Raw genomic sequence first — 16,012 nt, 5'->3', positions numbered from 1 at the left:
AATATTGTGTTAACCTGCTCGTCTGTTCCATGAAAACATATTCTTATTAATATATTAAAAGCTTTTAATACGGATCCATCGAAAACATAATAAAAAGTTGAGCTGCTTAATGCATTATCTACGAGGTCGGCAGGATAATATGGAAAAGAGTTATCTTTTAACAATTTCGATATTAATATGGAAAATGTATGATAATTGTATTCACCAATCTTAAAATGTTTCAATGATCTATACAGGATGTTCAGTTCGAATAGGGTTGATCATTCCAAAATATAATTGCTTTTTTACACCAATTACTTTTTTATACAAAAAGAGTGTGTTTGGTAAGTTTTCCCTTTTCGTTCCATTCCCATAAGGGAAAGGTAGTACCTAGTGGTTATGAGTAGAAACCTTTTTATTTTAGTTTAAAAACCTAATAAAATACAATGTATAATATCTTATGGAAATGAAACAACTATGTATGTTAAGCTTTAATTTATTTCAATGTACACATTTATTTGGCAGTTCCCATTTGTAGCAATGGTAGAAATATTTGAATTGTATTACAAAATGGCCTAATTGCTTACTGGACTAGTGGTACCCTAAAAATTCTAACATTTACAGCAAATTAAATTATCATTTACACGTAATTTACAAGGATTTAAAATTAATTCATAAAGCAAGGAACATTATAATTTACACAATACACTCTAGAGCGATAAATTCAAGGAAAAAAAGTATTTAGGAAACATTGAAGATATAAATATAAAATTGCATAATGTTACATCATCATCATCATTTCAGCCATAGGACGTCCACTGCTGAACATAGGCCTCCCCCAATGCTTTCCATGTTGATCGATTGGTAGCGGCCTGCGTCCAGCGCTTCCCTGCTACCTTTACGATGTCGTCGGTCCACCTTGTAGGTGGACATCCTACGCTGCGTTTTCCGGTACGCGGCCTCCATTCCAGAACCTTTCTGCCCCATCGGCCGTCAGTTCTGCGTACTATGTGCCCTGCTCATTGCCACTTCAGCTTGCTAATCCGTCGGGCTATGTCAGCGACTTTGGTTCGTTTACGGATCTCCTCATTTCTGATTCGATCTCGCAAATACTGTTACATACTTTTATGTAACTATGAATACGTTTTTGTGTTACCCACTTTCCTTGCTGACGTTACTAGTATTTACTTTCATTCAGTATTCAATATATCGACCTGAATTTGCCGCACTCGAGTGTATTTTCTAGACAAGCACTAAGAGCATTTTGCATTCAAATAACTCATGAATTTAGCAAAACATCAACCCTAAATTGTTATAAAATAAGAGCCTAAAAGAGTAGCCACTATTTTAAAATGATGTGGACAGATTTCAGAGGTCTATCTCTATTTTAATCTAAGCATTTTTACATGTCCTTACACCTTGATAGTAATTAGAGCTACTAAAATCATTACAAAACATTTTCGACAGTATGTATTACAAAAAACTTTGGTTTATGTTATTTGAGTAAATTATGCGAAAAATTTACCATTATTCATGGACCTATAAAAAAAGGCGGACGGAACTCGCGCTACAACAAAACTGTGACGCAAAATTTTGGCGTTTGTCTATTGTGTGAGTGAATTTAGGGATGCCATGTTAGCCAAAACATTTTACCCATTTATTTTAAGAAAAACATAGATCGGCAGATGTTACTTGGAAATGTAGACAGAATTATTCCGTGCCATTTTAAAAGGATGAAAGGTGAATTCGTTGAGGTAGGCGCGAAATTTTCAATGTTCATCTTACATTGTTTGCAAGTCAGTGTGTCAGGGTATGTACATAATGTTGATCAAAAATGATTCACGCAGTTACAAATTACGAATCTTGTGTACATTATAATCATAATCTTATGCATCATCAATATATTATTATTATCTCTGATAGATTGTTTTTAACATACAACCTCACACTGACTTGCAATCAATGTAAGAAAATTTGAATTTCGCAGTTCCACATTTTTGGGAAGGATCAAATTTGCCTATGAAAATATATCCCATTAAAACACAATTATTATGATAAATTATTTTATTTCCATAGTATCATTCCGTAATACATAACTAAAAAGTCCTAAAATTATTATTAATTTCCCATATTTCGGGTAATTGTCCCACGTAAATAACTGAGAACACTGGTCTTTGACGTATTATTTTTTCGAGTGAATGACGTTTGATTTCAATTAATTTCAATATTTTAATGTCGGGAAATAAGTGATTGGATTATTATTTTGCCTGTGAAATGTGATTCCTTAATTTTTGTTTGTTCGAACAGAACGGTTTTTACACAATTTCATCACACAAGACATGTCGTATTCGTGTTGTTTTTTCGCTGCTTAAATGTGTCAACTGTGTGAAGTTTGCACTCGAAGTGGTGTATCAGGGTGTGAATGTGTGCGTGCCGGCCTGTACGTACAGGCAAGCTGGTGTATCCTAATGTCACAGTATTTTGTTGATGAGAATCCGTCCGACTTTTTTTATAGGTCCATGCCATTATTGTCTTATATTAACAAGAAAGTAAACTGAATTATTTGGACCGAGGTAATCAGGACCTAAAACTGTATCTTGCTAGATTTATTATATGACAAAATAAAACGGAAAATAAAATGTGACTCAATTGCCTTGGGGAAGCTGAGTTCTCGTCGCCGAATTCTGAAATAGAAACAATGAATGTCAACTCTATAGATGTTACCTTTGGTTATGGTTTAGAATGGCATGAAAAATCAATTAAAACAAAAGTTTAAAGATTAACAAACTTAAGTATTGGTTCAAAACCCAGTTCAAGACTGTTTTAACTTGAAGCTTTGCTACGAAAAGTAGTAAGTACAGACTGCAAAAAAAAACTGAAATTTGAAAAAGTTATTTACCTATTTTAAAAAGTTTTTTCAAATTACCATAGTCTTTCATCTGCTCAACGTAAGCTCCACCTTGGAAATTTGAACTGATGACGTCATTTCTTTGCACGGCGGGGTATTTATCTGTTTTAAAACAAAAAGAAAAAAGATTTAATTCTGCAAATCGCCCTTTTAGATTGAGAATATTATAATTATAATTGAGCTCCAAATAGAAGCCATAAAAAGGTCTGTTTTATTAATGCTCTTTTAAACTAATCCAACGAAATCTGAAGAATTCTGCGAATTTTAATTAATGTTGAAATTAATTTATTCTACGTACCTTTTTTTCTGATCGTCTGGTTGTCTAATATAGATTTCTGTGTTGTGGTCAGGGCAGACGGTGGAGCAGGTATTTCTAGAAATAAACGTAGTATTGTAGCTGTTTGTACGGGTTCATTTCATAATTAATTTCGCTTTGGAATATGAATATTCATTTTATTATTAGCTTAATTTAAATCCAGGTTAAATTAGTCTAAAATTACCTCGTCAAGTACGCACGAGTAGGCTATATTATTGCCAAGTTGTGATTTCAGTTGATTTGTAAAAACTATTAGAATTTGTTTGGTGCTGTTAATATTCCGAAAAAAGTTCAAATATACTCTCTTTTCAGTAAACTCAATTTTTTTTTTTTTTTTTTTTTTTTTTTTTTTTTTTTTTTTTTTTTTTTTTTTTTTTGAAGGGACGCGCGCTGGTAGCTTGAGGAGCTTTTCCAGCTTCACCGGGCAGAGTGGCGAGTACAGAAGGTACTCTAGCCGTTTGGCGATCGTCGGTGCGCGTGCCGACGAGGCCGAGTGTGGGCTTCGCGAAGCGAAGCCCAGGCTCGTCCGCGTCGGTCGCAGACCGACGTTCGCGATCGGGCCGTATCGAGCGCATAAGGCGCCCGATCAGTGGCGGACCCAACTAGAGGGTTGCCCACCGCGGTGTTGGACCAAAGTCCAGCCTACGGCGGGCTCACTCTAGTGGGCCCGATCGAGGGGACTACGGACGCGGCCTGAGGGCGCCACGGTAGGCTCGGACCTCGGCTCAGGCCGTGTCCGGGGGACGGATAGGGGAGAACCGGCCCGGTACATGTCTGTACCGTCCGAAATGGAAAGCAGGGCCTCGTACTCGCCGGCGAGTACGGTGTAACGAGCTACTGTGTTGTGGAGTAGTTGGCGTGCTTAAGGCAGTGATGTCTGTGTTCAGAAATTCGGTAATAGGATCGTCCGGGTCGTCTAGGACATGCCTAGGTCGTCGGTATTGGGCAGCGACATCTTTCTGGGGTGTATACGTGGCGGCGCTAACGATAAGAGGGTTCTTGTGGTTGATCGCTTTATCAAAGTAGCGGCGAGAGGCTTCTTTCATAAAGTGATCAATCGATGGGATCTCGAAATCTCTATGGAGATTCGTGTTACGCACGAACCACGGGGCATCCGCGGCTCGGCGTAAGAATTTGTTTTGGAGGGTCTGGAATTTCTTAAGGTCTGTGCAGGAAGTGTGAGCAAACACCGGACTGGCGTAAGTCAACACTGGACGGATGCAGGTTTTGTAAATTGTCAACTTATTTCTAAGTGACAATTTACTTTTCCTTCCAACTAGGTGGTAAAGTCGGTGGATGTAGTGGTTCGCACGGCTCAAGACGCGTCTGAGGTGCGGAGCGAACGATAATCTCTGGTCGAGGGTGACACCTAAGTACTTGGCCTCACTTTTCCAAGGAATAGTTTGGTCAAATAAGGTGAGATGGGTGGGGACATTAGGACGAGTGCGAACCGGAGGACGTTTCGCAGACAAAGCCCTAGAAAAGTACACTGCTGCACTTTTTTCGGGATTTACCTCGATACGCCACTTCCTGAACCATTCGCCTAATTGCGTGACTGCGCGTTGGAGCGCCAAGATGACGTAATTCCGATTACGTCCGGACTTGTAGAGTGCGGTGTCGTCCGCAAAGAGGGCTAAATCCGTATTCGGATATTTGGGGATGTCATTGACGTACAATGAAAAGAGGATGGGCGAGAGCACGGAGCCCTGGGGGACTCCGGCTCTTATGGGGCGGGGGGAGGAGAGGGAGCCATCTACTCGGTAACGAAAGGTGCGATTCGATAAAAAGTCACGTAAGATGTGCACGAGACTGTCCGGCACACCGAGTTCGTAAAGCTTGTAAATCAAGCCATTGTGCCAGACTTTATCGAATGCCTTCGCTACGTCGAAGAATAGCACTCCTGTCCCTACGGGTGGCTTAGCAGTGAGGCCGCTAAGTATGTGCTCCGTTAAGCGGTGCACCTGTTGTACGCAGGAATGTGAGGCGCGGAAGCCAAACTGTTCGTTTATTAAGAGATTATTAGAAAAAACATAATCTCTTTGTAATAAGTCGCTATTTAGTGTTTAACAGTAACATAATTATTAATAGTGTCTACAACATAAAGTAGCAGAGTATGCGCTTTAAAAGCATAGTAAGGCAGATTTCGTAAGAATAATTAAAGTAATTTATGTAACTAGATTTTATATCATTATAAGTGTAAAACTGGTTGAGAGAAGATGTTTTAATAAACACCTCTGAAGATCATCATTTGTATTGATTCATCCTCAAGACTCAACATACTTCATGGCGACCCTGCCACTCGAGCCAATGAAATCGTGAAGAAAGAACATGAAATCACATCAAGCAACCCTTTTTACCCTATTGGCGGTCATTATTATCTTCGCATGTATATTAATATACATCACCATATTAAAGAAGAACTGAAGAAAGAATACATAATTATGGGCAGCACTCAAACAAAAGAGGACGTGATAATTGCACAAACCGCCAGTGGAGACGCACAAGCCACGTCAAAGGCCTCAGCAGTCAGCCAAACAGATATCCTCGTCATCGTGCTCATCATCCTCGTAATATTAGCTGCTGTTTGGTACATGGTGCGAAAATGCAGAGCTAATATCGTAAAAACACTACGGCGTGAGATAACCAGGGGCAACATAACTGTATCAACGCAAGAACTAACAACATCAGTATAAATTCGTGACGAAGAGTTGGAGCGGTGTCCAGGGTAATCCCGGCCCACGGAGTCCAGGGAATAAACCCGGCCCAAGTTCGAGCGGAGTCCAGGGTAATCCCGGCCCACGGAGTCCAGGGAATAAACCCGGCCCAATCTACGCAGTCTTGCAGCCAGCTAGCTCCTCAACGCGTCATCACGCCACACGTCACGCGCCTGTCATCGTCCCACGTATCATGACATCGTGACCTACTTAACTAGTAAGCGTTTTTATTTTATAAATTTCAAATGGACCATTACGTTTTCAATTAGGTAGACATTTTTTTCTTTACTCTTATTTTACTTATAAAAATATAAACTATAAAATTATGATATGACTCAAGACTTAAGTGAATTACGTAGAAAATTATTATACTTAAAGGAATATCTAATTAAGATAGGACCGGAGCGTCGCTCGTCAAAACTAGCACATAGTAAATTATTAGAAGCTCAGTCATACTATAAAGAGTTAGATAATATTTTGGGCCGTGTAAAAGAACAGATTGACGATTCTGAGATAGCCACATGTGACTTAACTCTATTAAATAGTATTATAAATGATATAAAATCCCTATTCAAAAGTATTCAAAGTTTAGTAACGTATAAAAAAGAGGAGAGAGATTTTTCTAGTTCGAGTTCCGAATATTCTGAATGTTCTAATTTAGATATGGCAACCGAGATGTCTCCCATATTTGATATAAAGACAGCAATTGCCTTGCTACCTGTCATGACAGGGCAAGAGCACGTTACCCTTCAGCTAATCGATGGAATTAGTTTATATAGTAAAATGATAGGTGCCGCTTTACACCAAACTTTGATTGAATTTGTATTAAAAACAAGATTGTCTCCCAGTGCAAAACTTCGTCTACAGTCTTCCTATACATCAGTTGATGATTTGGTTAAAGATATGAAGTGTTTACTCATACAAAAAAAATCCGAAGTCGCACTTCAGACACAACTTCTTCGCGCAAGACAAGGCAATAGGTCTATAGAAAAATTCGGTTCAGAATTAGAAGAACTATTTGTAAATTTAACAATAGCCCAAGCAAACGGAGATGAAAATAATTTTAAGATTCTCCGCCCCATTAACGAGAGATTAGCAATCAAACGATTTTCAGACGGATTATCTAACACTCGTCTAAGTACGATCATTGCATCAAAAACTTTTAATTCACTTCCAGAAGCAATTAGGGCCGCCACAGATGAACAGTCATTCCTAGTCCCAGAACACAATGTATTGAATCTGAATCAATACAAGGGACAATACAGTTCTCCTAGAGGACGAAATAACTATCGTGGCTTTGCCCGAGGTCGCAGTCATTTCGGCCGTGGCCATTTTAATCATAATTATAATAATCAGGCCAGTTCAATGACCGATGAAAAATCACACGGCCGCACATACACACGTAACCGAGCGTCACCGCATCACGTGAACGTCAACGTTCGGAATCCGCGTGCTCAGCACATAAGTGCGCAACAAACAGCGTACGCTGAGTACACTGACCCACAAGAAAATGATGACAATGACGAAAATGCACTTAATGCACCGAATAATAATGAGTTTTTTCGTGACTAACAATCTAAATAATTTTATCCTAAGTTGTAATACTTGTAATAATGTAACTTTTCAGTTAGATAAAAATATAAATATAGATTTATTAATAGACAGCGGAGCAAGTTTATGCGTATTAAGATATGAATGGATAAGCCAACATTACGAGAGTTTATTAAATGATGTTATATGTGATCAATTAACTATAAAGGGTGTTAGTGGAAAACTTGTTTCCGAAGGATACCTATTTTTAAATTTAACATATGCAGGTGTAACATTCACCGAAAAATTTTATGTTTTTAGAAACATGTCATGTACTTCTAGTGGTATATTAGGAGAAAATTTTCTTGCAAAGTATGATGCTATAATAAACTATAAAAATAGCACCTTACAATTGACTTGTAATTATAAAAACGTTTGTATACCTATAAAAAATAATAGAAACACATACAAACACATTATTCCCGCCCGATGCGAAGTAATTAAATATATAAGCAGTAAGGGCGTAAACGATTGCGTTATGTTAGCAAGAGAGTTACAAGAGGGAGTTTTTCTAGCGGGTGTTATTGCAAGTCCAAAAAACGGATGTATCCCAATCAGAGTGCTTAATACAACTGAGAAGGATGTAGAAATAGACTTTTTCAATTTAGAAATTTTAAACTTACACGAATTTAATGTTTGCCACTTCAATAAGTATTATTCTTCGGTCGAAAGAGTAAAAGTATTATTCAACCTATTAAACCTAGATTATTTGGATAAGGAAGAACGTTTGAACATTGAACAAATATGTGCGAAATATTCTGACGTTTTTCATTTGCCGGGTGATCGGTTAACAGTTACAAACTTAATGGAACATAAAATAACATTAAAGGATAATACACCGGTCTATTCAAAACCATATAGAATTCCTCATTCTTTAAAGTCAGAAGTACAAAAGCAAATCAAGGAAATGTTAGATAATGATATAATTGAAGAAGCAGTCTCAGAATGGTCCAGCCCAGTTTTGTTAGTGCCAAAAAAGTGTGACAAATCTAATGAGAAAAAATGGCGACTTGTTATAGACTATAGACAGTTAAATAATAAGCTCGTCGATGATAAGTTCCCGCTGCCCAATATTACTGATATTTTAGACTCCTTATCAGGTAGTATTTATTTTTCAAAACTTGATTTATCTCAAAGTTATTACCAACTTAATTTAGAGGAAAATTCACGGAAATATACCGCATTTCAATTAGATAAAATGTATCAAATTACGTTAGATAAAGGTTCGAGACAATATACAGCTTTTACTGCGGACAAGATGTATCAAATGAAACGTTGTCCTATGGGGTTGAAAACTTCACCTAGTGTTTTTTCAAGGTTAATGACCATAGCGATGTCTGGGATTAATTATCAAGAAGCAATAGTTTATTTAGATGACATAATTGTTATAGGAAAAAGTTTACATTCTCATTCACAAAATCTTACTAACGTATTAGAACGTCTAAGACACGTCAATTTAAAAGTTAACCCACTTAAATGTGAATTTCTTCGCACTGAAATAGTTTATTTGGGACACAAGATTACTTCCAATGGAATTCTACCAGACCCAAACAAAATTGATGCATTGCAAAATTACCCAGTCCCACAAAACGCTGACGACGTTAAGAGATTTGTTGCGTTTGCTAACTATTACAGACGTTTTGTACCACAATTTGCTAATATTACTTACCCGTTAAATAAATTGTGTAAAAAACAGGCAGTTTTTCAATGGACACTAGATTGTGAAGCATCTTTTAAGAAAATTAAAGAAATACTTATGACCCCCCCAGTATTAGCATACCCTGATTTTTCAATGAATAATAAGTTTGTGTTACAAACTGATGCATCTCGTATAGGTTTAGGAGCTATACTATCAAATAGCGATGGTCAAGTAATAGCTTATGCTAGTAGAAATTTAAATCCAGCAGAAACTCGCTACCCGATTATAGACCTCGAATTGTTAGCCATCGTATGGGCTGTCAAACATTTTCGACCATACTTGTATGGTAGGAAATTTAAGGTTTGTACTGACCACAGGCCACTTATCTATCTTTTTGGCCTCAAAGACCCATCTAGTAGACTGACTAAGTTCAGACTATACTTAGAGGAATATGATTTCGATGTAGAATATGTCCCCGGAAAGACAAACGCAGCCGCGGACGCACTAAGTAGAATTGTAATAAATTCTAATGACTTAAAAAGTATGCAAGAACAAGTCGTTTCAGTTGTGACTCGATCTATGTCACGAAGATTAAACCGCCCTTCAACTGATACGACCGCCGACCGCCCTACCACCCAAACAAATGATAACCCTTCTGTTGTTGAGGTTTTGAAAAAACCTAATAACGTTGTAGAGCTAAGATTCTGTTCCTTGATTGATGATAGGCAGAATAACCCGGAATATATTTATTCCGACTTAAAATATTGCGCATATGTACCAAAAGAGAATAATATTTTCTTAGAATCTCGATCATTATCTACCATGCCGGTGTTAGTGAGAGATCTAGAATCATTATGTAATAAATTAAATATCGCTGAACTACTAATAATAAAAAATAAAAGCAGCGAAAAATATATCAATACCCTCGCCAGTTTATTGGCAAAAAATATTATAAATGCGCCACGATTATTAATATTAAAAGATGTGACTAGAATCACAGATAAGGACCATAAGAGAGTCATCTTAAATGATTTTCACCTATTACCCACAAGTGGTCATGCAGGGACCAATAGAATGCTAAATAATATTAAAAAATTCTATTATTGGCCAGGGTTATCGAATGATGTAATTGACTACGTGAGGAGGTGCAAGCATTGCCAAATACAAAAACATACGAATAAATACATTAAGGAACCAATGGTTATTACTTCAACTGCAACAAGCGCATTTGAACATATTAGTTTAGACATTATGGGGCCCTTATTGCCTGACGATAACAACAATAAGTATATCCTTACAATACAATGCCATTTATCAAAATTTGTCGAAGCCTACGCACTATCGACCAAAGATACAGAAACGGTCGCTAGAGCTTTTGTTACTAATTTTATTTTGAGATATGGAGTACCAAAAGAAATATTAACTGATAGGGGCACAGAATTTATGTCTTCCGTCATGACCGAGGTATGCACTTTACTCAATATAAAGAAACTAAACTCAACTTCTTATCACCATGAGACCGTTGGTGCACTAGAAAATACTCACAAGAATTTAGGTGCCTATCTCAGAATCCAATGTGAACAAAATAAGAGTAATTGGAGTAATTGGCTACCTTATTGGTGTTTCTGTTTTAATACTACTGTCCACACAGAAACAAAATATTCACCTTATGAACTTGTTTTTGGAAAACACTGTGTACTACCAAATAACTTACAAACGGGTATAGATCCTTTGTATAACTTCGATTCTTACCCAAAGGAATTAAAATTCAGGTTGCAAAAAGCGCAAGCGGACGCCAAAGCAAACCTTATACATAATAAATATTTAAGGAAATATAATTACGACAAAACTTGTAATCCTATCGTTTATAAGCCAGGAGATCTTGTATTAATAAAAAATCATTTAGGAGATAAATTAGATAGTTTATTTTCAGGTCCATTTGAAGTAATAGAAGATATAAGTCCTAATGTTAAAATTATAAAAAATAAATTAGAATATATTATACATAAAAATAATACAAAACCATTTATTGGAAATTGTATAAAAAAAAAATGATAATTTAGTTTAGTTCGACATTATAATTAAGTCTATAGTATTAATGTATTAATCATTTAATGTAATGTTCAGCGAATCTGTCTCGCTATGCTACATTTTTTTTTCTTAATAGCCCCGGGGGTGGTACCCTGTAGTTTTTGGGGAGTTGTAATAAGTCGCTATTTAGTGTTTAACAGTAACATAATTATTAATAGTGTCTACAACATAAAGTAGCAGAGTATGCGCTTTAAAAGCATAGTAAGGCAGATTTCGTAAGAATAATTAAAGTAATTTATGTAACTAGATTTTATATCATTATAAGTGTAAAACTGGTTGAGAGAAGATGTTTTAATAAACACCTCTGAAGATCATCATTTGTATTGATTCATCCTCAAGACTCAACATACTTCATCTTAATCGAGAGACAATTATACGTTCGTATAACTTACCCATGGTCTTTAAGAGACTGATGGGTCTGTAGCTTGTGGGGTCAGCCAGTTTCTTACCGGGCTTCGGGATGCCAATGACTTCTGCCTCTTTCCACGCGTCGGGAAAGATGCAGTGAGACATGGCCGCGTTGAAAATAGCAACCAAGAGGTATACTAGGGGGGCGGGCAGGGCGCGTAAGACTCTATTAGAGATACGGTCCGGGCCGGGGGCTTTGTTGGGACGGAAACCTTTGATTATCGTTCGCACCTCGTCGACGTTGGTCGGGTCTAGGGTTGTGGTCGGAGGGAGGGCGGCTCTACGTTCGACTTCGCTGTCCACCATGCGGAGGTGGGCAGAGTCTACTGGGAGGGTACTGGGGGAGCACTGTGCTTCTAGACTGTCGGCTGGACATTCGGCTTTGGCGTCGTCGTCAAACGCAAGCGTTTGATCGGGACGTAAAAGCGGTGGCGTGGACGCTACGGTGTCGGACTTAAAGGCTCTCGTCAACTTCCAATAGGCTTGGTGAGATGGCGAGATTTCTTTAAGTAGATCATCCCACTGATTGTTACGGAGTTCCGCGATACGAGCCTTGACAGCGCGCTGTAAGGAACGTAGGCGGGCTCTGTTTTCCTCGGTTGGATAAGCGTCATAATCGCGAGTGGCTGCGTTCTTTGCCCTCAATAGTTCTCGCGCATCGTCCGGCAACCTGAGACGGTGGTTAGCCATCGCAGGCACTTGCCTAGACGAGTCGCCGATGGCGACCGAGATGTGACTAGTGAGCGCATCGATCGCGTGAATAGTTTCGTGAGGCGAAACTATATCGTCGGGGATTGAGGACAGTTGTGGGCTCTGACAGTTCCCAAGTTTTACCTTGAGTTTGTCCCAGTCCACAATTGTCTTCATAGTGGGTGTAGACTCAGGAGAGCCTAGTTGTAGTACGACCGGGCGATGGTCAGAAGTGAGCGCGTGCATGGTTTCTATAGAGTGTAGGCGGAGGCCTATATTCTTTAGAATTGCCATGTCCAGAATGTCGGGCCGATGCTCGACATTGTAAGGATAGTGAGTGGGCGTCATAGGGACTAAGATGTCAAAGATGAGTTCCTCAGAGAGTTCGCTTAACATGTTGCCATTGGCAGTGGATGTTACGCAACCCCAATGAGTGTGTTTGCTATTAAAGTCGCCGCCAAGGATGACTGCACTATTCATAGCAAAGAGGGCCTGAAAGTCGCTCCTTAAGGGAGTCTTGTTCGGGGAGAGGTAAACCGAGCCGATGAGGATGGGCTCGTGTCCAGTCATGGCTAGCCGACAGAGTGAGACTTCTAGGTTAGAGAGAGAAGGGGGATCGACTAAAGCACAGTGCAGAGAACGCTTATAATAAATAAGCGTGCCGCCGCCACGTGTGGGCCTATCGTGTCTAATGATATTGTAGTTCGCTATCCTAGGATTGCGAATAGAGGGTGTTAGGAGGGTCTCTTGAACCAGAAAGATGTCGACCTGGTGGTCGGTAAGGAACTGAGTAACCTCGTCCTTCTGCTGTCTAAGACCGTTAGCGTTGAAAAATGCTAAGGTGATTGACCGGGGTTTGATCCTAGCGGTGGGATTAGCCATTACGGAGCGTGGAAAGAGGAGATAGCGTAGCAAAAGTCTACGTGTTCGGCGAGGATAGATAACCTATCCATGATGTTGTCTTCGCCATTAGTCGCGCGCAGTTTTGCGGCGATCACAAACATCTCGCCGACATTAATTTGGCCAAAGAAGTCTCTGACCAACTTAATGTCAGCCGCAGGTGAATGTGAAGGCTGGGGCATGGCCTGAGGGGCCGGGACTTTGTGGGCTGGTGCCTTAGGGGCAGGGGGACTTGGGTTAGGCGCCTGTTGGGTAGGTGCCTTTGGCGTAGCCTTAGGGGCTGGGTGGGGTTGAGGAGCCTGCTGGAGCGCGGGTGGGGCCACAGCTGTTTGGGTGGGTGTGGGAATAAGGCTGGCAGCCTGGGTGTAGGCCAGAGGCCTAGCCCAAGCATTGGGCCTGTTGGGGCGGAGGCTAGGAGCCTCACTTGCTACCGCAAAGTTGCGAGTAGCATTGATCTGCCTGGGGGCAGAGGGGATGGGGGCACGCGGCTGAGTGCGTGGAGCCCGGGGACAACCGCGATAATTCGCAGGATGACCCTGGCTACCACACAGTATGCAGCTCGGTGGTTCGGTGGCTGTGGCCTTGTCACGGACACAGTCGGCTGTGCCGTGATCGCCTAGGCACTTGACGCACCTAGGACGGGCGTGACAATTACGGGCAGCGTGCCCGTAATGTTGACAGCGGTGGCACTGGCCGGGAGCGCCGCGCTTTCGGGGTGGCTCAACTTTGAGCCCGGAGATGAAGCAAACCGTTTTCAAATTGAAAATCGATTTCGCTTCGTTGGAATAGTCCAAGACTACTTGGACAAGGTCAAATGGTTCACGTGTACGAGTCCTGTACAGACGGTGAACCTGTTTGACGGGAAAGTTTTGTGCCTTGAGGTCGGCCAAGATGGAGGCGGAGTCTAGCTCCTTGGGAAGGCCACGGATAACAACCCGCAGCTCCCTTTCCTCCTCGCGAGGGAAGGTATGATAACCGATACGGTTTTCATCGAGGAAACGTGTTAGGGCTCGGTGCTCGTCCGAGGTGGACAAGGACACCTTAATGCCTACGTTGCACGACTTAGCGTGCGAGAAATTGATGTGGCGCTCCTTGAACGCGCCGGAAATCTTGTTCCAGGACGCCTTGTCCTGGACAAAGACTGGGGGGACTCTGGCAGTCCGCCCGGTGCTCGACTGCGAGCCGGAGGGCTGGGAAGATTGCGAGGGCTGAGAGAGGCCCGAGTTGGCCTTCAGCGCCTTCGCAGGGGGGGAAGGAGGGGGAGAGGCCGCGGATTTGCGGGTCCTCTTCGGACGACTGACGGTGGTGAAGCCACCGTCATCGGCGTCTGAGACAGAGTCACATTCCATGTCCCTACTGGGGGCATGGGATTGGTGATCTATCACAATAGAGTGCTCGTTCGTGAGCGGGATTGGTAGAGGGGCCGAGTTCGGATCGCACATGGCGTCCTCGGGACATGAAGGGGAAGCAGGCTCCTCATACACAGAGCTTGCGAGGGTCTTTGCCCGTATGTGGGCTTTAAACCCGGAGAGGACCTCCGGGTGAGTGGCCCGGAGGAACTTTAAGAGTTCCTCCGTGTCCATGGCATGGAGGGTGTATTCGCGACGCGTGAATCTACGCCGGTTCGCAAGTCGCAACCACCGAGAAGAGCCGGCAAGAAACTCGGTGGTTATAGCGGTGTGTAAGTCCCGCACAGTCGGTGTAAACCGTGCGGGGTGAGTGGGAAAAGTGTGCCCTAACCAATGTAACTACGCCGCAACGTAGCAACGCCGCGACGTAGGGTGAGTACCTACTCCTATCAGTCCTTCAGGAGGGCCCCGGTTGCAAAAACAACCAGGGATACGCTCCTTCAGGGATGGAAAGTAGGGAGGGGTAGGGGGGTCACGCCCGGCAGTGAAAAGACTGTGAAACCGAGTGTCTCAAGGGCGAGGAGGAACGCCTCACCCTCTCAAACGTGCCTTCCAGGAGGCCAAGGTTCACAGCCTAATATACCGGCGGCGGCAGGAAATTTCAGCGCCTTGAAAAAGGCACTGTCGGTCGCTCCCAATCGAACCGAACCGCCTTTAGAAAGGCGTTTAACTACGCTTGTTCGTTATCACCGTTAGGTATCCCAAGCGCAGCCGCGGGCAAGCCACGTAATTGTGACAAAACACCACAGAAACAAGACTCGCAGAGCGAGGGCGATAAGCTCGAGGAACTCGGAGCGCAGCGCATGCGAGCGGGCGGGCGAGGCGGAGCGCACGTCCGTACCGTGCGAGCGATGCGAAGCGAATGACTCAATTTTTTGGTAACACCAAGTTCAATAAATAATGACTTATAACAACCAAAAAATACTAGGAAACTCGACCTTATAATCGGTCGTTTAAGGTAAAAAATTGCAAAACTTTACCGTCAAGTTTTATGATGCCGTCGGTCTCCCCCAGAGAGTTCTTCGCGATGCACTTGTAGAACCCGAAGTCGTCTTTAGTGATGTTCCTTATCTTGAGCATCATGTACTTATTGTAGCCGCTGTCTGTCGGAAACGCCTCGTACTTCCCACCTACAATTTCCATTTCTACTTAAATATCAAACCTGCTGCTGGTATGACTCATAGAAGATAGCAAACGTTATACAAAAGTTGAAAAGTTATAAGATAATGCTCAAAATGAAAAGATGTAAGGGTTGACAGATTAAGTAGTTTATTACGACTCATAGACGATAGAAAACATATATGATAATGCACAAAAGGGAAGGAGTGGCAGATTCGGCAGTTTATTTAAGTAGGAGAAGACAACTTA

General features: G+C 41.4%; 1 protein-coding gene across 3 annotated transcripts in view; it reads right to left on the bottom strand.

Annotated features, from left to right (window-relative positions):
• Nucleotides 1–2,507: 2,507 nt before the first annotated feature.
• Nucleotides 2,508–16,012, bottom strand: part of LOC135076864 (lachesin-like) — a 39,352-nt gene continuing 25,847 nt past the window's right edge. Inside the window, exons 8-11 of one of the 3 annotated variants that reach the window (XM_063971335.1) lie at nt 15,625–15,789; nt 3,186–3,260; nt 2,879–2,989; nt 2,508–2,663 (exon numbers count right to left, since the gene is read on the bottom strand). In XM_063971335.1, coding sequence (XP_063827405.1) covers nt 2,557–2,663; nt 2,879–2,989; nt 3,186–3,260; nt 15,625–15,789 — 458 coding nt within the window. In that variant the 3' untranslated portion in view covers nt 2,508–2,556. The remainder of the gene's footprint in view (nt 2,664–2,878; nt 2,990–3,185; nt 3,261–15,624; nt 15,790–16,012) is intronic. The other 2 variants (XM_063971337.1, XM_063971336.1) reach the window with 2 other exon arrangements.

This window comes from Ostrinia nubilalis, chromosome 12 (genome assembly GCF_963855985.1).
Source record: "Ostrinia nubilalis chromosome 12, ilOstNubi1.1, whole genome shotgun sequence".
NCBI lineage: Eukaryota > Metazoa > Arthropoda > Insecta > Lepidoptera > Crambidae > Ostrinia > Ostrinia nubilalis.
The sequence above is the reverse complement of the archived record's forward strand: the minus strand, read 5'-3'. Positions and strand labels throughout refer to the sequence as shown.